General features: G+C 38.9%; 3 protein-coding genes and 1 non-coding gene across 8 annotated transcripts; all 4 read left to right on the top strand.

Annotated features, from left to right (window-relative positions):
- Positions 1 to 9,482, top strand: vps37a (VPS37A subunit of ESCRT-I). 4 transcript variants are annotated; one of them, XM_088373514.1, is made up of 13 exons: positions 1 to 174; positions 2,178 to 2,260; positions 3,158 to 3,232; positions 3,711 to 3,828; positions 4,133 to 4,236; positions 4,855 to 5,080; positions 5,587 to 5,657; positions 5,813 to 5,940; positions 6,043 to 6,101; positions 6,181 to 6,249; positions 6,551 to 6,694; positions 7,385 to 7,473; positions 7,754 to 9,482. In XM_088373514.1, exons 1-12 carry the CDS (start codon positions 145 to 147, stop codon positions 7,463 to 7,465), a joined length of 1,188 nt encoding a protein of 395 aa, XP_088229640.1. In that variant the 5' UTR covers positions 1 to 144; the 3' UTR covers positions 7,466 to 7,473; positions 7,754 to 9,482. The 4 variants fall into 4 exon arrangements, with proteins under 4 accessions (XP_088229640.1, XP_088229638.1, XP_088229636.1 ...); XM_088373512.1 differs by lacking the exon at positions 1 to 174 and adding an exon at positions 416 to 499 and having other exon boundaries at positions 4,858 to 5,080; XM_088373510.1 differs by lacking the exon at positions 1 to 174 and adding an exon at positions 416 to 499.
- On the top strand, positions 1,129 to 1,338 carry LOC148399227 (small nucleolar RNA U3). The gene has a single exon (XR_015858400.1). It is a non-coding gene; the product is annotated as a small nucleolar RNA U3 (small nucleolar RNA).
- A 540-nt stretch (positions 9,483 to 10,022) lies between the features above and the next one.
- Positions 10,023 to 14,873, top strand: nsmce1 (NSE1 component of SMC5/6 complex). Of its 2 annotated transcripts, none has more exons than XM_088373575.1 (8): positions 10,023 to 10,096; positions 10,320 to 10,448; positions 10,550 to 10,671; positions 10,812 to 10,889; positions 11,005 to 11,148; positions 11,477 to 11,593; positions 11,684 to 11,810; positions 14,718 to 14,873. In XM_088373575.1, the coding sequence occupies exons 2-8, from the start codon at positions 10,343 to 10,345 to the stop codon at positions 14,732 to 14,734; spliced, it is 711 nt and encodes a 236-aa protein (XP_088229701.1). In that variant the 5' UTR covers positions 10,023 to 10,096; positions 10,320 to 10,342; the 3' UTR covers positions 14,735 to 14,873. The 2 variants fall into 2 exon arrangements, with proteins under 2 accessions (XP_088229701.1, XP_088229700.1); XM_088373574.1 differs by lacking the exon at positions 14,718 to 14,873 and adding an exon at positions 12,526 to 12,769.
- On the top strand, positions 14,737 to 20,461 carry caly (calcyon neuron-specific vesicular protein). The gene is made up of 5 exons (XM_088373576.1): positions 14,737 to 14,885; positions 17,051 to 17,229; positions 17,431 to 17,550; positions 17,777 to 17,890; positions 19,342 to 20,461. The coding sequence occupies exons 2-5, from the start codon at positions 17,101 to 17,103 to the stop codon at positions 19,579 to 19,581; spliced, it is 603 nt and encodes a 200-aa protein (XP_088229702.1). The 5' UTR covers positions 14,737 to 14,885; positions 17,051 to 17,100; the 3' UTR covers positions 19,582 to 20,461.
- The last annotated feature ends 784 nt before the right edge of the window (positions 20,462 to 21,245 follow it).

Below are 21,245 nucleotides of genomic sequence, written 5' to 3'. Positions count from 1 at the left end.
TATGGTGAAAATGGAACTACCGCAGTTAGTTATGCGCATGCGCAATGGACATTGCACGTCACCGCTTTTAACTCGAGGACGATGGCCCTTACGAAGATTTATTAAGCATACTCATTTTTTAATTTGCATCCATGAGGAATCAAAATGTTCCATTCCTCCATGTACAATATTCTGGTAAGTTAACATTTAACTGATGTAACTATCAACATAACAAAAAAGAATTAAAAGAGCGAATCAAACGTTTTATGTTTATATTATGCTTTCTTCCTGTTCATTCGACGTCAGTTGTTACTGTATGTCTGCTACGATACGACCTACGAAAATATTGTTGCATTATTTTAGCCTATTTGCTATATAAAAGGGGGCACATATTAAAGTTAGGCAACTAATTGATAGTAAATGCTCACTAAACTCTAAACTTATTGTCAAAATGCTGCCCTCAAGTGTCATAGAAGCTAACTGCAAGCTAAAACCAAAGGCCGACCTGACGTGGATAAAGGTTAGTGTTCAACATTAGACATATGAAGACATATATTGTGCCTCGCTTGTGTGTTACATGGTTTTATTAATCAATTTCCATAATTTGGGTGGTAAACGTTTTAATCTAATCAAGATTTCTAAGTACTGGTTGCGGAACATTTCGACTGTACCCGTTCTTGGTCGGAACTTATTAAACAGCGCACAGTGCTTTGCCTTAACCATTATGAACGCCAAATTAAATCACGAGCAACCCCAAAACCCATTTAATATTTTTATGTAACGACGTCTGCGGGGACTTTGGCCTTAAGCTTTACAAATGCGCGATTTAGATGATAAAAGACAAATGCTATCAAAACAACCGGCGCAAAGAATTCTGGTGTTGTGTTCTTTGATATAACATTTAATTAGGCTTTAAGGCGTCCAAATACATTTACATTGACCTATTTTTTCTGGGGTTATGTTCTTTGATTATAACTTTTAATTCTGTGATAAGGCGTCCAAATAGATTTGAATTGACCTTTGCTCTTGTTTCTTTACTAGACGTCACGTGGTGAGGTTTGGACAAAGATAACATAAGCATAGAAGCGCTCTTTGTGGTGAAAATAGTGCTCTCGCGTATGACTTCCCGTCGCCGCATATTTATTTGTCCAGGCCATACTTTTAGAGATTATTTCTGGAGTCCTTAACTGAACAAATGTGTTTCTAAAATGTATGGTTTTGCCAACCACCATAAGGAGACGTGACATTCCTTCCCGAGTGTGAATCTGGCTAGGAATTTTGATCTAATCATAAATTTGTAGCCATTGATGAACGTTTGATATTTCTTCATGAGACTGATGGACAGAATATGTCCTGAGTTAGTGTTAGGTATTGTCAAAAGAAAAGTATGTGGAGTTGTTGATATTGTTTGTTGCAGGTGTTCAGTCACTATATGCTAGTACAAGTGTGTCTTCAAAGACTTTATTGCAGCCAAGCAAGTTAACTGTCATTACGGATTGTATGAGGCATTTCGTGATGTCACACACACAAAGAACTTGTTGCACGAAAGACATTTTGGAGATATATCATTATCGGCATATAAAAGTATCTCTAGTATCAGAATACAGTCCAACATGTTGTTCACATCACACAATATTCCAATTGCATTTCTCAAATTTATCCATCAAGCGCCACCATCCACGTTTATGTCATATTGAACCAATACATAAAAAAATATCATGAACCAGTGACTTGATGTATTAATCTTATTTCGAAACAACCAACAGGAAACTGCATCATGGTTTTATTTTGAAACGACCAACAGGATAACCAACCCTGCCCAGGCTGTTGCAACAAACTACGTAAAGTTGCTTGAGCCTCAATGTTGTTTTCCTTTAGCCCGAATGTGCTCACTTACCGGTGATAAATTTAACTCCTAACAGGGGACAAACCGGTTACAAGATAAAACAGGACCGCGCACATTTAATCTGGCACAACACTGTGTGCTGTCTGATTCCGAAACGTAGCTATAAACGCGCGTGCGGACAAAAACGAGTTGGCATCGTTATTTACTAGCTAATGGGGTTAGCCACACAAAGCTCCAATTAGCTCTTTCATTTCTGAAATTTCGCTTGAGTTTACACCAGACGTTTGTAATCTATTTCCAAGTGAAGTCTTATTAGGTTCAGAGAATGAACTGGCTTTTCCCCATCTCCAAGGGTTCTGGACCTCACACTCAACTCAACAGCCTACAGCAGCAACGACAGCGACAGATTGAGTCTCTGAAAGCTGCTCATCCCAGGTAACGACACCCGTAATGCGGTCATGTAGGTTGCTGGAACTTCTCATCGTTTCATCATACCGAGGGTGGATGTCTTGAGTCATTTTAATCGCAATGATATGCTAACTTTGTAGCTTCACAGAATGCATGTGACTTAACGGCGCTAGTCATCCAGTCAGTATTTTTATTTTTTTACAGGAGAGGAACAAACAATATTTTCTCTGAATAAAGATTTGGTCGAAGTGGGTTTTAGGAAAGGTGCAAATCGTCTGTTGTTACGTGGGCATTTGACGGTGTGCCATGCTGCTAATACTTCCTGGTATCTCAGCGTGTTTGCTAATCCAGTTGGTGACGGTGACAATGACCATGGCTATCTTTAGAGTTGGCGCTCCCTTGTCACGTTTTGTCATATCACACACATCACGCGTGTCCTATTGATGCATTTTTTAAGGTGTTTTTTTTTTCTAGTCACCGCAATTGCCCGGTGTTTTTTCTTAGTACATGTGATGTACATTGTTTTCTGATCAGCCTGTGCGCACCTCGCAGCGTGATTTCAGCGATTAGGTATGCGATTTGATTGTCATTTCTGGGAAATAGTTCACACTAGATCATGATTAGACTATGTTCTACTGCTTTACTCTTATTTGGAGGCATTTTTTTTTAAACAGATGCTATAGGCAAAATCACACAAAAACGTTCCCCTAAAAGGCACGCACCCCCCCAACGACAAAAACAATAAATGTCTTTGGAACCCATCATCCAATTTTCAGAATTCTTGGTACGTGATACTCTAGTCGAAGTGGCCATTCCAACCAGACTCAGACTGTTGACAGACTGTCATTTTGGGGAAATCTTGTCAACTTTGCTGCTGCACATAGACATTGAAAGCTCATGATTTAACTGGTATTTTGTCTTCAGCATTGCAGAAATCCAGAAAGATGTGGAATACAGGATCCCATTTACAGTCAACAGCTCCACTATCACTGTTAACATGTGAGTTTATATTTGCAGACACCGTTAGCAGTTTGGGGGTATCACACTCAGACTTAAGCATGGTTTCAGAGTCAGGTAAACTGAACTACCGTTAGTCAGAGTTTATACTTTTCTAATACTGGGCCATACTGAGTGCGAGAGGGGTGTTGATCATATTCAACCCTTCAGTTTGAACATTTCCTACTCATTATAGAACCACTTGCTTTGCATTTTAGTACATCTAAAAAAGAATTGACTCTGTGAAAAAAATGAACAATTTTAGAGACGAGTCTTGTTTCACAGAGTGTTTGGTTAGCTCTCATTATTAGTGTCTGTCACCAATGCAGTCGCGCTAGAATGCTTAGTAGAGGTGTTACATCAAACACTGTGAGATGTAAACTTTACACTTCCTCAGCACAGTATTCATGTCTTATCTAGAGAGAAATCGGTATAGTTTAATCAGTATTCAAGCCAAGGTTGCAAACCTCTTCGCCCCCAGTCTTCTGCCTCCTCAGTTCCCTCAGGAGAAGCCAGTGGTTAGCATCTACCCTCCTGTTGGTCACCACCTCATCGACAGCAATAATGGCACTATGATCACGAGCCCTCTCGTCACTAATGTAAGTATGGCTGGGACGTTTGGAAAATGTTAACCTATTGTTAAAAGATCTAGCTTTGACTTTGATCCCCAAACTTTAGTATTATCAGTAGAATTGTTCTGATGTGCATGGTGACGATCACATCATTTTCAGATGATTACTTTTGGGTAAAAAAAGACTGGATGTTTTCATTTTAAAGATCACAAAGCATGATAGTGGAGTCAGAACGTTGGTGTGGTGTCACAGGATAGCATAAACATGAAGCTGACCTCTCAAGACAGATTGATACATTTTTCTTTCACCTCTATTCCTTTTTTTTTTGTAGTTTGGAATGCATTCAGACCTCGGTAAGGTCATTCAAAGTCTGCTGGATGAGTTCTGGAAGAGTCCTCCTGCCTTGATGTCTACTGGCCCGTCTGGCTTTCCATAGTGAGTCTGTTCTATTTGTATGCAGTTCTTATGAAAAGAGACATCACAGCTTTCATACTGAACCCTAAACAAATGCTAAGCACACAGAGCACATGACTTAATGTAATCCCTCATGTATTGTAGTCATTGTCCTGTACTTTTGACTCAGCGACTGAGTTTGATGACAATTTGTTTTGTTGTCCAACCTCAGTCCCAAATTCTCATGAAACTCTGCTCAAGCATTTTCTGAACTCTAACTAGGATGATAACTGACTAAGCATATCCCCTTACATCAATTTCAAATGGTCAGGTAATCGGTTTCATTATATGTCTAGTAACCTAGTATTTTTCCGAAACACACATTACCTACAAATTTCAAGAGCCTATGAACCTAAAAGGAAGTATGCCTTGAATTACTGGTTAGCCAACATGAGACTTAAAAAGACTTTGTGATTGTCACTTACATTGTTACAGGTCAGGCTTGTAAATATACTGTATATATAAAGCATATGTACAAGTGAAGGCTTATTTTGATTAAGATAATAGTTTGTATCAACAAATACTGCAACTCAAATGACTCAATTCTCTTCAGATAAATGTAATCTTAGTAACACAATGCTATTTGCCCTAAACCAACAGTAGTATGTTCAAGCCATCGAGCATCTCTCCTTATCCAACTCCGGGCTACCACTACGGTCCTCGACATGTTGGGCAAAGTCAGACACCACCTCTCGCACCAGCTCAATCTGGAGTAGGACCAGTGCTTCATCCTGCAGTTGATGGAGTCCATGGGTCCCCCCGAGGTCCAACCCCTTATGGCCTCATTACTGACCTGCCAATGCCTGTCCCTATTGGAGACTTGCAGGTACACTGATGGAAAAACATCTTATGATGAAACACTTAGATCTAGGGTTTCAAAGTCTTCGTTTAGTAGTTTAGTTTAGGGCTGCACAATATCTGAAAAACATAGCGATATGGTTGCTGAATACTGTATCATGATAACGATATTATTGTGGTATTTTACATGTAGCTGAAGAAAGTACAGTTTTATTATCTAATAGAAGACTGACATTTTTTTTATGCAGCAAAATAAACAAGCTCAATGTAATCTTAGGTCATCAATTGTAATTAGCCCAGATAATGTTCAACTCTTAGTTGGCTATGCACATTTTATCAGTCATCGTTGCTTAAGTTGCAGGGTTTGGAGCGTGTGAGAAAAATATACTGCTTATTGTCTGGAAATTACAGTATACTATACAATCTAGCAGTAGAGATGGATCATTGACAATACTTTAGTTTTTTAATGGCCCTTTGTAAAGACTTCCTTAAAATTATTTGCTTTCTCATCATTACCTTTATTTGTCTTTTCAGGTTGGCCTAAATGGACATATGTACAAGATGCCTGAGATTCCAGAGTCTTTTCCTGAACTCTCTGACTTGAAGTAATTGTTAAGACTTTATTCAAGCGTACTGTTTGAGCATAATTAAAGAAAATAGTGTTTGTTTTTCATCCATCATCTGTCCATCATCCGTCCGTCTGTCCGTCCTGTGGTACACACACACTTGTGTACCCACACTTTGTTCCGCCTTTCCCCAGTCTGACTCAACTGTCCGACATGTCAGAAAATGAGGATTTATTACTGAGATTCTTCATGACACTGCCTCAGCTCAAACAAGTCATGAGTGACAAAGAAGAGCTGGTCACCAACATTGTGGATATGGCAAGTACGTTCCTCTCCCAAACATGACAATACATTAAATGTTCAGCCAGCCTGGAAGGAAAAGCTGTATTGAGTTGGGGGGGGAACTTGTGTATCTGTTTTTCAGAGAAAAACCTTCAAATGGAGCCACAACTGGAAGGGAAAAGACAAGAAATTATCGACAAGGTTTGATATTATTCCAAATATAGTAAGTCAAAATCCTATTGCGCATTTTTCTGTCAGCTCACATTTCTTCTGTGTTTAGTTTGAACAGTTGACACAACTGAAGTTTGCCTTTGAGACAAAGATGCAGCGACAACATGATCTCAGTGAGGTAAATCTCATTGTAGCATAGCATAATGGATTTCTCTGTTTCAGAATTCAGAGGGTTTTCTTTGAATTAGGCACATCCAGTCTGATGCAAAAGAAATTAAACGTGAACCCTAGCAAGACCTTTAGTGTACATTTATGTATACTATTTTCAACAGACACAAAAATACAATATACAAGTTCATTGTGGATATTTTAAAAATGTAGAGACTACTTGAAAAAGTGTCTCTCGGTCCGTTTCTTTAATCCGCTCCGGGATTCGTTTTCATGAATTACACTAATTTCATTTCTCGTCTGCACTTTAGAGCTGTAGCCTGAGTACTCTTCAGGCTCGATTAAAGGTTGCAGCACATCAAGCCGAGGATGACTCTGAAACCACGGCTGAAAACTTTTTAGAGGGACGCACCGACATAGATGAATTTCTAACCAGCTTCATGGAAAAGAGAACGGTGAGCTCGTAATACAATTCACAGGGCCATATTGTCCCCTGTGCGTAGGAGGGCATAGCTGCACACTTTTGTGGCTGCACCGATTCTCCCATCGTCAAATCTGTCATTTGCAGACTTTAATGTCAGATATGCGCTCTGAGTGGCCGTTCACTTTCAAATCAGGCCTTCGCGCAGAGTCCCAGCTCAATCCCCTCTGCACTATGCCGGGTTCTGCTCAATTAACTTCAGCAGGGGTTGCAAACCACTGCATGGCTGCACATAATGACTGAACACAAAAATATTTCAATGAGTTGATCAAAGAGGCGCTGTGATCAGAGCATATCTTTGCTTCCAACGTGTTTTTTTTTTTTTTTTAGATGAGACCTACAGTGCATCCACTAAATACAACATCCTTTTCTGACGGTCATCAAAATTGGTGTATATATAATAATGTGACTCGCCTAATAATGTGACTCGCTTGGTCCCCCACTGATCTACAGCAATAGCACGCATACCCCAGTTGTATTTAGTCGTAAGCACATTAGTTTGATTCAGCTTGATTTATTTTCTACAGACTAAAATGGTGAGCATGTCAAATGTCTAGGTGGGAGAATTTGTGCAGATAGAAAATGTGCAAGCCCAACAAACAGGAACAGGGGAATATAGCCCAGTAAGATGAAGTATGTTGATTGCCTTGATGTTCCTGAACAGCTTTGCCACAGCAGAAGGGCCAAAGAGGAGAAGTTGCAACAGTCCATCCACACACATGAACAGTTTCCTCCCACCCACTAGAACACAAGGTATGCCATTTCATTATAATTCAAGGAAGGGTAACACAAGGGTCACAAATGTAAGTTTTTAGATTGGATATTAACATCCTGGTTAAAAACAGCCCTTTCAGAAACTCGTAAAGAGTTCATAGTAATTTCATCCAACGTGTGTACTAATTGTAGGATGTCTGTTAGGAAACATGGTAGCCATCCATTCCACAGCCACGTGTTTCTTATTAAGAATCCATGCAGCTTTCCTGACATAACAGTGACAACTGATATTTCTTCTCACTCAGCGATTTCTTCTCAGGTTTGGTGTCCTTTCAGTCAACTGCTGCCAACCAAAACAATGAAGACATTAGATGCACACGCTGGGTCCACATTGGGCACCTTGGAGAATAAATCCAGCTAGCCCAGAAGCCCTTTCTTTTTCTGACATCTAAGCTCTAAAATTCAAGCCTAGTAATGTGAAAGAAGGACTTAGACTTAAGTGTGTCTGATAAATTTCTGAAGTTTGTGTTTTAAGTTCTCATGGTTGCACATGCTGTACCATTTCTTTCCTTTATAATTTTTTTCAAAATCATGAATATTATCACAGTGGCCAGTGGTGAGTGGGTGAACACTTTTGGAAGGAAGCGCAAATAGCATTTGACAGTATTATGTTCCCTTTTACTTGTTTTCAATTAAGCAAGAATGCCACCATCATAGTTGAAAATACTGTGCTAAATGAACACTTTCACACCTTTCCGACAAAAAAAAAAAAAAAAAATCACATTTAATATTCTGTTTACGGTGATCGCGGGCGTGGTGGAGCCTATCCCACTGTCATGGGGCAGTAGGCGGGAGAACACCCTGAACCGGTTGCCAGCCAATCGCAGGGCACAAAGAGACAAACAACCAACCGCAATCGCACTGACACCTATGGGCAATTTAGAGTGCTCAATCAGCCTACCATGCATGTTTTTGGGAAGTGGGAGGAAACCGGAGTGCCTATGGAAACACCCACGCAGGCACGGGTAGAACATGAAATTCCACACAGGGAGGGCCGGAGGTGGAATCGAACCCACACCCTCTGAACTGATGCACCCCCATTTGATTTAATTCTTTAAATTATGAGTGTAATGCAGACAGTCAGCCACTGGATATGATTTTAAGAATTAAAAAACATTACATGCCCTACAATTGGCTGGCAACCCATCTTTGTTGTACCATGCCTCTCACTCAGTCAGGTGAACCAAGAGTCCGAGCGCTTTGAGTACCTTTCTAGGCAAAAAAGCCCTATCAAAGTGAAAGCCCATCTTACCTCTAAAGATAACAATTATTGCAAATAGATGGATGGAAAAGCAAACCAAATAAATGTAATAAGGCTCAACAAGAATAATGCGTTAAAACACTAATAATGCATCGTTGACACTAACTATTTACTGTATGTGGCTAATTTATTTTTTGCAAATACAAGCATCTTTTGAGCAGGTGTTACTGTGGTAAATGCTAAGTTAATGGCTGTATTATTTGATTCAGAAGTTGCGTGTTCCAACCCAAATGCATATCGGATTGATTGGTAACTCTAAAGTGCCCCTAAGATCTGTGTGTCATGTTTAAGTGTGATTCACAGGTGTCAGTGCAAGAGTCATATCATTCATCCATTTCTTTCTCATGTTGTTTCACTGCTAGTTGTGAACATTATTCAGCCATTTAGATCTTTTGGTTACTCTGATTTTTGTGACAGAGTACTGTAAACCATTTTAGCAGCGTAAACATAATTTTCCTTAGAGTTTTTACACTTTGTGAGCGGACATCACTGACGTTCACTACTCAGTGTTAGTCAGAATTCACCCCTGGACAGTTGGATGAAAAAACTGAGCTGAGCATATGTGGAATAATGTTAAGGATGTTTTGTTTAAATGCTGCCGTAAAATTCAATGACATAACTGTATTTAAATAATGTTTATAATAGACTTTATTGCAATCAAAGACCTGGACACCTTGTATTATATGTTCTTATTTAATTTGTTAGGCTATTAAAGCATTTACAATTACCATTGTATGTATGTAATTCATTACAACAATGCAATTTATTCCTTTGGTGGAGATGACTCGCTAAAAGTGTCAATATCATTAAAGACTATTGATTGATCAGACAGCAGGGAAATTGCAGATCAAACGACAGCATTTAAACTCCCGATTCCAAAGACGTTGGGGCACTATATAGTACATTTGACATTGACCTGTAACAGATCAAACGATAACATACAAACCCCGATTCTAATGAAGTTAGGGAATTATAGTAGGTACAACATTGATCCAAGGATGGCGCTACACTGAAGCCCAAGCACCTCCAGCATTTGTTTGGTATTCTAAAATATATTCAAAATCACAGTAGTGCACATTTAGAACTGAAATGAGAACAAAGAGGAAAGTGGAAGAAAGTGTTTTGAGTATAGAACAGTTTCAATATCATTTTTCTGGACGCTACAATAGTATTGCACCTTGCACATAACCTTCAAAAGGTCTTGGATGTTCACGATCTTACTCCGGAGCAGCAGGTGGCGCCATCGCAATTTGTCATTAAAGAAAGAAAGAAAGAAAGCAGCCATGGCGCCGTGGAAGACGAAGGCGAGAGAGCGCCGAAGTTGAGTTGATTTTAAAGCTGGTAATGTTTTTCTATTTAAAAGTGGTGATGGTTATTTTTAAACGACGCTTATAGCAACACCGTAGAATTTTAATGTCAGTAGCACCTCGAATAAATAGCAATACATAATGTGGCTGGTGTTAACAACCTAAAGAAACGACCAATTTCCGTATTTGTTAGCATGCTACACCATTGACACGTAATTGATAAAGAAACGAACAAAACACTACAATATTATCTTTAGAACTTCAAGAGCCGCGCCACCAGATGGACGACAGCCACAGAAGATTCTTGCAGACGCTGATGCGTATTGGCATTGTTGATGAAGCAAATGCAAAGCAACTCCTCCATCATTGTTGTAGTACGCAGAACAGTGAGTCACTGCACAAATGAACTTTGCTTACATATGTGGCACTGCTGGCCTTTCCATACGTTACTTTTACATGTGGATTTCTTTTTGTGTGTTGTTTCCAGCCTCATATGCGCCAGACCAGCTCGATGACTATATTGATACCATCAACTCTAATTTGGAGCCCATGTTCATGCAGATTAGAAAAGGAATGTGTGAAGAAAACGGTGTGCAGCACTATGCTTTAGTAAGTGATGTTCATCGCAGCATCATGAAGTAAACATTTTGCAAGTCACCCGTAATCCATGTATGTTTTAAGTAAAAATACTGCAATAAATGTAGTCTTGCAGAATTATTATTAATCACTTTGATGTGACTGCTGTCCAGGTTAACATGATTGAAACGGACGCCACCACAATGACAACTGACTACGCCGATCATGAACTGGAGATTTTCCGGAAAGTGGTACGTTCAGTCATGTACTCTAACATCTTTGGACCCAAATTCTAATCAAAGCAACATGAATGTGCACTGACGTACTGTGTGTTTTTCTTGATAACCGTGCACTATTCATTTTAAGATGGACCTGATTGTGGACTCAGAAACTGGCAGGGTCTACTCCACGGAAATTCTCAATTGTGCCAAATCCTTGACCAAAAAAACAAAGAAGAGAGACACAGAAGAGCTGCTCAATCGACTTGTGCAAGACAATTGGCTCATTGAGGTAGGAAAACAATTGGAACCTGAGATATTGCTTTTTGCTGTTTTTTTTTTTTTTTTAACAGCATTGGTATTGTAAATGTTTTGTCTATGAGGCAGACGTGCTAACCACTTATGCAGTGCTGCTATACACTTCACTACGTCATCACAGAAATAATTCAACTAACTTTTTGCAATCACAGATTGCCAGAATAAAGAGCTGTAGGCTATTATATTGATCAATTAACAGGCAAAGAGCTTTTTGATTCACCTTTTTATATACATTTGAGTTAAACTTGCAAAGCATGTCAAATGATAGAAATACACTTTTTGTAATTCTTCATTCTGTGCAGAAAAACGGCGAATACTGCTTATCCACCAGATGTATCATTGAGATGGAGCAATACATCCGCACGATGTATCAGGACCAGGTCAAAGTGTGCCCCATCTGTCGCAACATTGCCTTCCAGGTCCACTCCAAGAAACATCACCTTTAAAGCTGATCTTGATGGTTTTGTGTCAAACAAAGTAAACAAATCCTTTAATCCTTAAATTTTCAGAGCCAAATCTGTGAGAATCCAACATGTGGCATAAAAATACACAACCCATGTGTGGCAAGATTCTTCAGAGGGGCGACAGAGCCTCGGTGCCCCGCCTGTAATGATGTTTGGCCTCACAGGATACCTGGTAGGTGTCCATTTTTTGCACACAGACGATGCAGTACACAGAATGCATGATAGTCCCGCGGTCATTGTAGCCTTGACTGAAATTTGTTCCGTGACCATGCTCAAAACTCAAAGCAAATCCCTATTTATATATATATGAGTTGAAATTCCATTGATCTCTTTTAGCCCTACAAAAACAACTACCAGAAATTGTGGTAATCCAGAAATCCAACAAGCATCATGCAAGTAAAACTGAAAGCTGGGCGGTAGTGCGTCATGTTAGCGCTCTCTATTGATGAGCCTCCACTGTTCTGGTTAAAAACAGCCATTCTTCTTATGAACCGTTTTTCCTCGCATAAAATTTCCTTTATTTAGTGTTAGTCTTCAACTGGCGATAACAATGAACAGCTTAAAGCGAGCACGTTTTATTTTTTAGAAAAAAAATTCTCCTGCTTGTTGTGAAATTTTTACCACCATTTAGCACTCACATAATGCAAAAATGTGTTTTCGTCTTTTTTAGAAAATTATTAACTGCTTCTATTTTTCCACTGCTTGTTGTGAAATTTCTACCACCATTTAGCACTCGCGTAATGCAAATATTTACTCGCAGCTCAAGACAAAAAAATACCGTCTAGTATTTATTTGCAGCTCAAGACAAAACAGTCTAGTCACTCATAAGTTGATGCACCACTATATTTTGTGATACTATATAAATCACACTGTTCTGTCAATTCCAGATATTGAGGCACGTCGGTCTCAGGCCAGCAAATGAAGACTTTAGTATCATCTTTGTATATTAAAACAAGCTGTATATTTGTAAATATGGATTTTAATATTTGTTAGATATCTACATTATAATAAATATAGTCCATCTGATTTTAATAGCATCTTCAAAAGTTCATGTAAATAAATATCTGACTCCTGTTTCCATTTTGATTTAAAATTGCTTGGAAGCCAAATAAATTTTTTCAAAACAAATAACTTGCTTGCCTCTGACTTTTAATGGTCAAAACAAAAATTGCATAAGCTTAGGAATGTTCTCAGTGTAAATAAAACTTTTCAAAATACAATCTAAATACAAAATAACCAGAAAATTCAGATTTGGTGTTATCTGTTTAACTTGAAAAGGTATTTGATTTTGCTTATCTCCATTTTACATGAAAAGTATTTCATGGCGTTTCCAAGATCACTGTACGGGTATTTTCATAATGTTGAAAATCAAATTCAAAGTCTGCTTTATTGTCAATTTCTTCACATGTCAAGACATACATACAAAGAGATCAAAATAGACATATTACACCCAATTGGTCCACAGACAAACAAAACACTCAAGTATATAAATGGTACAGGGTAATCAGGGTAATCAGTAATCAAAATTATGCTGCTGACCTTTGTAGCTGTGACTGCAAATAATTCTTGAAAATTAAAAATTCTGCCGGCTAACGGAGTGTCACTCCAGTGCCCCCCAGTACTGTCAGTTTCTCACATTGTAGACACCAGCTGTCTCTGTGTATAGGACAACAGATCGACGATCCACTTTGATGTCATAACGCTGTCAAGAAAAGGTCAAAAAAATAAATACTGCCTTTGTTGATGGTTTGGGAGAGGGGAAGGTGGCATGCAGGGGGCTTGAAATTTATAGATGAGTATTTTCCTATTTCCTATAGCCAAGCATGGCTGAAGATGGCCCTTTGTCCCCATGAAATGTTGAGCTAAATCAAGCCTAAGCTGAGCCCGTTCTCTCCATCCACTTCTCAAAGAGCCCTTGAACAAACTTCTATCACACGTACTTCATACATCTTCATATGCTTCAGCTCCTCCTTACAGTCTTCCAATGTGCTGATCCAGATAATCGTGCATCAAAAGAAAAAACTTTCAGTGTGCTGTCTCTGGTTGTATAGTACTGATATAAAAATGTTTGAAGGTTCTGCAGGTCACGGAGGTCACATGATATCTTTCCGTAGGTCAGAGGCAAGTACGACCGGTGCTCCTGGATTGCTGGCCTTTGACCCTCTGTCCAACTTAAAAGGCATCTTCTTTTAAATTACCACCTCCCACTTAACATGACACATGATTTCCAGAACCTCTGCAGAAAAGAATCTGCAGAGTCACAATTCAGAAAAAAGGAAAACACTCAAAAGTATTTTATACTGTAGGTTCCCCAGAAAAAAATGTAAATAATGATGCAAAAATTGAGGCGATTGCAACAACAGGAACATTCAGTTTCTGCGGTACTTACCAAGTTGTATTTCATTGTTTAATACTATTCATGGCCTGGTTGTAATTCAGGCATTCTACCGGTAGGTGGTGCTGCACCATGCAATTTCTGCTTTCTGTGAGGGTTTGCACTATCTGGGGTCAGGCTGGAAGCGGATGCCTGCCGCACTTTGTCTCACCCATGTATTTAACAAGAAATACACATATTCAACAGTTTTCACAATGAAATCATTTCGGATCGGAAAAGAAAAATAATTTTTAAGATGGAACTAAAATGGAATGTCATGTAATCAAGGATAATCAGTTGAGCACCCTGTGTCCCTTATTTGGTTAGAATGATCAGAAAATAGATGATGCTAAATAGGAGGAGTATAGTTTTCCCGGTGTTTGAGTGGTTGGCACTTTTTTTTATCATATCCGAGCACATCAATAACAGCTTGAAAATACACTACGGACAATGAGAATTTAAATGACTGAAAAGCCTTTTTTCTCTAGGTTAGTGGCCTAGACCACGTGTCAAGTCATTCTTGACGATGTATGTTATATGGGCTAAAAGACCTAAATTAATTAAATTACAGCTCTTGTCAATTGTAATTGACTTCTTAACATGGACATGTGTGTACTTTGCCATTGTCATCAAATCTGAGGGCTTTTCAAATCAAATGTGTGAATGCTTCCAAACACTGTTCTGTCATTCCATCTCTCCCTTTAGATGAGTCTCAAGGCTGAGTTCATCTTTACCTTCCGGAAGCTGCCGCAAGCTGGGTGACATGCGCAGTGCGGTAACAACACATCACCACGGCAACCATCTTTCACAGCCAAGTCCCCGGCAGCATCAGTGGCGTGCGATCACCTCCGCTTGGCCATACAGACATCCGCAGTAAGTTAATTCTCTCATCTCTGTGTTTCAGTTTGATGCTAAAATATTACAGCTTTATTGTTACAATCTCATTGTAAAGAAATATGATTTCATTTGTTTTTTATTGATTAGTGCAGGCCAGACATCATCATTTACCTTGTCGGTGACACACTGGACCTGTATTGGTACACGTTTTTTTTTTTTTATGTTGAATGCGATAGATAGTGAGCTCACCATATCTGTAACAGGAGCTCCATCGTCAGATCATAGAGAAGGAAAAGAAAACCAACAAGCACATTTACTGATAGATGTTTTTTTTTTTGTCAGGTCTACATGTCAAGTGGATTTTCTGTTGTATTGATGCTCTTTTGTCTGACTGCACCACCTTTGTTTGATAATGTAGCTTCAATGCAGCAAGTTTGCATTTGCAAAGGCAGTCACACTAAGCATGTGCTTTTGACACCATTTGCTTTTACGAATGTGAGAAGAAAACTATTGATCAATTAATTGCCTAATTGTTCTTTTGACTCCTGTATCTTTGCCAGTGATGTATTGAGGTCATTAACGATGTCCGATGGAATATCCATAAAATGGATGTACAGTGTTCCACTGCTGTATCTCGGTCCACTGTTGGTGCTGCTGCCATAAAGCAGATTTTTTGGGGTTGAAAGGCAATTGTCTGTTACAGAAATCTGCAAGTGAATTTTTTTTTTTTAGGTTTTACACTATACATATTAGAATGCCCTCACATGCGGGAAAGGACGGTCACATTTGCCAATGCATTTTTCAGCCCTTCTCAATGAGTTTTGAAAGTGTTTCTTAATACTCCTTACATGTGTTCAAACTGTGTGCAAAGTATAAATTTTTTATGGTCGTTCTATTGCGAATTTTCACCTATAGTGAATAATACTGAAATATATCTCTCACCAAAAAAAGGGGGTTTACTTTCTTTCATCTTCACATTTTGTTAGATAACTAATTAAATCAGTGCTGCCTCTGCTGGTTGCATCCTGGCAGTGCCTAAATTTTTCCTCAATTGCTCTAAAACAGAATTAATCACAGATCAATTCAACACTTTCAATTACTTGATGAATTGATACTGTATTATTAATGTACATTTACAAATTTTAGTGTCATATCAATGAATTGTAGCGATGAGCATTATGTTAAAATAGAAATGGATATTATTTTCAGCTCCATCAGATGTTTGTTAGACACTCTCCATTTATTTGGTAATCACAGATGCCAATCAGGATGATTCATCGCTCTCACACTTTCCTCCACCACCCACCCACCCACACACTGTGAACATTGGATGTACTTGAGTAATGGTGTCCCTCAGAGAGCCGCTGCATACTGCTTGTGATTTGATTCTGTGCCCAAAGATGGATTTTTATGACAAACGTATTGAGGCACAAGCTACAGATTTATTCCCTAGCCCCTTTCAAACGGAACTCACCAAAATTGTACATTGACGTGTCCAAAGTGCACATTCACACCGCCATTACGGCTTGGATTATGTGCATCAGTCGTGTGACGTGTCATTAGTGAGTCAGCGCAGCAGTGGCCCAGTGGGCCCGAGATCATTACACCGTGCGAATGAGCTAGGAATGACTCATTTACCTCTTCCTGCCACATTTAGATGATCACTTGTTTAAATGTGAAAGAAAAAGAGACGGTATAATGAGAACCATATTAAACAGTGAAGACAGAGCTTTGAATGAAACCGGGAGATGAATCATAGCATTTTTTAAATTTCTGAATGATGACCTCACTGACAGAATAAATGCAAAATCAAATCACCCAGCAAAATGCATATATTGATCCATGGATTGTTTCATTCACATGATCAAGAGTCCTGTGGATGCACGAATTATATATAAAAAAAAAATTCTCTAAACTGGTCCGTAACATATCCTGCCGTTTAGCCAATATTTTATATGCATTATATGTGGGAAGTTGTTACAACTCAGAACTGTTCTGGAAAAAAAATCTGAATAAATAAGTGTAACTTTTTACTAGCTATCCACTATTCCCCTCCTACAATGGGTCTACAGCTCAACAGATAAAAATCACAGCTAAAATTTGATCAAACTTTGCTCTCATCTTGTTTACTTTATGATAAAGCCGATTCAAGAATTGATTATGCCTATCGCATCCGTATGGTGTTTCTCGTTCTCATCAAGGACCTCTAACCCAAGTCTGAGTTGCCTGGACCGCCCGCAACAGTGTAGTCATGGTGAAGCTGGGTACTAATTTGTCTGATAAGATGGAGAAGCAGCCGTCTGCAGATGATGGCTTTGATAACATCCCCCTCATCACACCCCTGGAGGTCAGCAAGCTCCAGCAGTCTTTTGCGGACAAGGTAAGTCCGTCCTTGCGTTTCTCTGCTGATAACGTTGCACAATGACCACAACATGCTGTCCATTGCAGATGAAGTAAGCTGATTTCATCTTGCTGCAACCTTCCCTCAATTCTGTTGCATCACACTTACTCTTCAATTCCAACTAGTCTGTGGGCAAATTCGAGTTATTTTAATTGCATTCTTTTTCCCCCTCCTCCTCAGGTTATTGTGAAGACGACGACTCATTATCAACTGCAACAAAAGAAAAAGAACAAGTTGTTCATGCCCAGCACTGAGAGGCTAAACATCAACTTCTATAAAAATGTCTCTGACAGAGCCAAGGTAGTTGGGAAATGTACAGGACACAAAAACGACAGAAAAAAAAAATTAAATATTTTACGTTCTTGTTTTAGTAATTCTACATTTGAAGATTGTTATTCTTCTAACATTCTAAAATGCTAAAATATTTGTATAAAAAAGATTGTTATAAAACTCACTCAACTTTGACCAGAGAATGAATATTATGGTAATTTTCAACTATGAATGCGTGTGTGTGTATGTTCTTCAGATCACAGGCCTGATCCTCATCATGTTGGCCTTTCTAACCAGCCTCCTCCTCCTTCTCATGTACAAAGCCATGTGGTACGACCGTCTTACCTGCCCACAGGGCTTCATCCTTCAGGTATAGAACACACACACACATGGGAGTAGCTTATTAACTGGTCCTGTCCAAAGTACGTAGACTTTATAGCAGTATCACAGAATGTGGCTCCTCTGGCACTTTGTTTCCCGGCACACCCTCACATCCGTGAGAATTTTCTCCACTCTGGAGCAGGAAAGTCATTATCTCCTAATGACACCTCCGGGGCATGGTGTACCAAGGCAGCGGCGTAACGCGTGTTAGTTAAAGAACCTCGGAGGGAGGGACAGAGCTTGGTTTCTGGTCAGGGATACCCGCCTGTGAATCAGTGGGCTCTTTAATTAGGGCTGAGCGTGACTAAATGGTGATTAAAGGCTTAACTATGAGGGGACAGCAGGAAATGAGGAATGGGGAACCTTTGAAGTTTTTTGTCAGGTACAGTTGCTTTTTGAATGTTTTTTTTCCAACTAATGCATCGCTGGAGTCAAGTGAGGATGGATGATACATACATGTTTCAGGACAAATTGTTGGGGGAGATGAGGAAGAAAAATACGTATGTGGCTACATCTTTGCTGTGAATGGCAAGCAATGTTATTATAATTAATGAAAATGAACCAAATAATTAAAACTCGAATTAATTAAAAAAAATCTTTAATAGGAAATAAATTCAAATGAGATAACTAACTGAAACTAATGTAACTAATAACAAATGAAACTAAATGATACATATGTTTCAGGACAAATTGTTGGAGGAGATCAGAAAAAAAATGTAGCTGCCTCTTTGCTGTGAATGGCGAGCAAGGTTATTATAGTTAATGAACCAAATAATTAAAACAATTGAAGAAATCTTTAATAGGAAATAAATACAAACGAGAAAACTACCTGAAACTACATTTTACGTTTATAAAACTAACTAAAACTAACTGTAATTATAGTGGAAATATCCTTCATCTTTGTGACTTACTTTCATACATGTGCTTTCGAGGTTGATTTGAAATGTTTTTATTTTGGTAATACTGTACGGGCACGGGAACATTTGAACAGTCGTTTGGGAATCCGCGTGCACATTCTACTTGCAAATTCAGTAAAATGTGTGGAAGCACTTCCTCCTCCCTCACCCAAGTGAATGAAAAAGGGGACTATGACATAGCATCGTCCCTTTTTTCAGCACATGATGTCACCACAAAGCCACCAAAGGTGACTACAGTCAATGTTTAGGCTTCCTTCTTGACCCGAAAACCCGAGTCCATCAATGACAGACCTTCTGTCGGTACTGATGAACTGGTGTGAATTCTCACCTGCATTTGTAGAAATACACAATATGTCTTTAACATTTGTCAGAAGTTACCAGCCATAATTTTATTTTTCTTTGCATGTTCGGCTTCAAAAAAATAATTTCATGAAGGAAAGCACATCAAATTTAAGTTTCCACTATGTCAAGGCCCTCAATGTGGGTTTGTGCGTCAGTCACACTGTTGTTTCTGTGGGAACAGCAGAGGCACTGCACTCCGGCCGCTCTGGAGATGTTCTCCAGCGAGCAGCAGAATCCGGAAGACATCCAAGGCAGCACCAACTCTGGGCTGTATGCCGCCCTCAGCCGCCTCAACCAGGTCAAGAGGACAGCCCCTGAGATGCCATCGCCGTGGTTGCCGGTCATCAGAGCTCTGAAGGAGCCCGACCCCATCAAACATGACAGCCAGCCAGTCAAAGGTGAACTGGAGAGAGACGAGTGATTATTGGTGTGCTTTTTTTTTTTTTTCTCACCGGGCAGTCAGTGATGCTATAAAGCGTGCCATAATGAAATTGTGTGTGTGCATGTGCGTGGGAATGCGCGTCTTAAAGTTTGTGGTCAGAGGCAAGAATGTTATTAAAATGTTGGAATCCGTCACTTGCGGTTTCACTGAGTCGTGACTTAACTCGGTGCGCACCACATGAATTCACGATGTATCCATATTTTTGGTGTATGTTGTCACGATGGGATGTTGAAAGTGACACATTTTAATGACACGTCTCAATTTGCTGTTGTGACATTTCTTTTAAAAAAATGTTCTGTCATTATAAAACTGATGTTAAATGAGAAATGTGTGAGTGTCAGAACTGACTGTTATGGCCCATGCAAGAATAATTGTCATTTGATTACAAGTATGCAAGTAAACGACATAAAGAATGTCTTGTTGTGATTTTTAAATATATGAATGTATCTGGAGTAGTTGCTTTAGTCTACATTTTTAGTCATTCGTTTTATTCAAGCGTGCGACATGTTTTTTATTCAAACATTTACATCTTCCGTTACTTTACAACTAATTGGACATTCATTTCCAAGGCTGAGGACACATTGACATTTATACATATTTTTATACGAGGTTTGATGTCACCTTGATATAATTTTGGTGTCCTAATGCGTCACTACTGTCACTCTTTTCCCAGCTTTTTCTTCCTTTCCTCTTCTTTTTCTTTTTTTCAAATGGTGATTCACTGGTTATGTTTTTTCCAAAAATGTGTTTGCGTGTGTAGGAGTGTAAGATCACAGTACAGCTTGTCCTTACATCACAATCCATCTGCCCGGATCTCAGTGCATGGACATAAAATAAAAATGTAGATTTTGTTCATTCATGAAGCTCTTTTCTTTATCTGAGGTCTTCTGAGATGATTCAACATAGATCTTCTAACTCCTTTCCATCCCAGTTCTAGAGGTTTGCAGTTCTAAAACTAGACACACATGAACATAACTGTTCTTTCATTAAAAGAAACCCACACAGTTATGTTCTGGGGCTGCTTTGCTACATCTGACAATGTAAGGTTTCAAAAAATTCCAAAACGTTCTCAAACAAAACTATTTTTGAAAAGACCTCAAACACACAAACATGAGGAGCAAATTAATTAAATAAATAAAGAGGTTGTTAAACAAAATATTAACTTCAGGTATTATAATTTTCTTCTTAATATCTTTTTGTTTTGTTGGCCTGTTTTAAAGGTTTTGCTGCTGCCTGATTTTCAGTGCTTTAATATTGTCAGTATATTTTTATTCATTAGTACTTTGTTTCAAGGTTATTTTAGTGATTACTGTTGGCTTTAATTTCTTCAACAGAATGGCGCCAACAATTGTATCCATTTGTACAGTAGATATTCATCTGCATCTCATTTGGACTCACAAATGTTCTCACAAGTGCACGGAATCGGTAATTCGGGGTTTTGAGTGTGTGTGGTCGTTGTAAACTTTTAAACATAGTCTATTAGGGTTCTTTTTTTTTTCTATAGTAATATTGGTGATATTTTGATTTCAGTTGGCTCAGGGCATCAAAAAAGTTCCAAATCTTCATTGAGTATTTATTTAAAGATTCTTCACTCGATGAATTTTTATTTCATCTTTCCTGTAGTTGGCCCATAGCGATGTGCT

This window comes from Syngnathus floridae, chromosome 4 (assembly GCF_059516105.1).
Source record: "Syngnathus floridae isolate MCC-2025c chromosome 4, RoL_Sflo_1.0, whole genome shotgun sequence".
Classification (NCBI taxonomy): domain Eukaryota; kingdom Metazoa; phylum Chordata; class Actinopteri; order Syngnathiformes; family Syngnathidae; genus Syngnathus; species Syngnathus floridae.
Note: the sequence above shows the minus strand (reverse complement) of the source record. Positions and strands in the feature narration are given on the sequence as shown.

Coding starts and splice junctions, on each gene's coding strand:
- vps37a (XM_088373510.1), top strand. CDS start 431: ATGCTGCCCTCAAGTGTCATAGAAGCTAACTGCAAGCTAAAACCAAAG. Junction 4,237..4,854: donor GGCCCGTCTGGCTTTCCATA/GTGAGTCTGTTC, acceptor CTAAACCAACAG/TAGTATGTTCAAGCCATCGA. Junction 5,081..5,586: donor TCCCTATTGGAGACTTGCAG/GTACACTGATGG, acceptor TTGTCTTTTCAG/GTTGGCCTAAATGGACATAT.
- caly (XM_088373576.1), top strand. CDS start 17,101: ATGGTGAAGCTGGGTACTAATTTGTCTGATAAGATGGAGAAGCAGCCG. Junction 17,230..17,430: donor AGCAGTCTTTTGCGGACAAG/GTAAGTCCGTCC, acceptor CCTCCTCCTCAG/GTTATTGTGAAGACGACGAC. Junction 17,891..19,341: donor CACAGGGCTTCATCCTTCAG/GTATAGAACACA, acceptor CTGTGGGAACAG/CAGAGGCACTGCACTCCGGC.
- nsmce1 (XM_088373574.1), top strand. CDS start 10,343: ATGGACGACAGCCACAGAAGATTCTTGCAGACGCTGATGCGTATTGGC. Junction 11,594..11,683: donor GTCGCAACATTGCCTTCCAG/GTCCACTCCAAG, acceptor TTAAATTTTCAG/AGCCAAATCTGTGAGAATCC. Junction 11,811..12,525: donor TTGGCCTCACAGGATACCTG/GTAGGTGTCCAT, acceptor TGTCAATTCCAG/ATATTGAGGCACGTCGGTCT.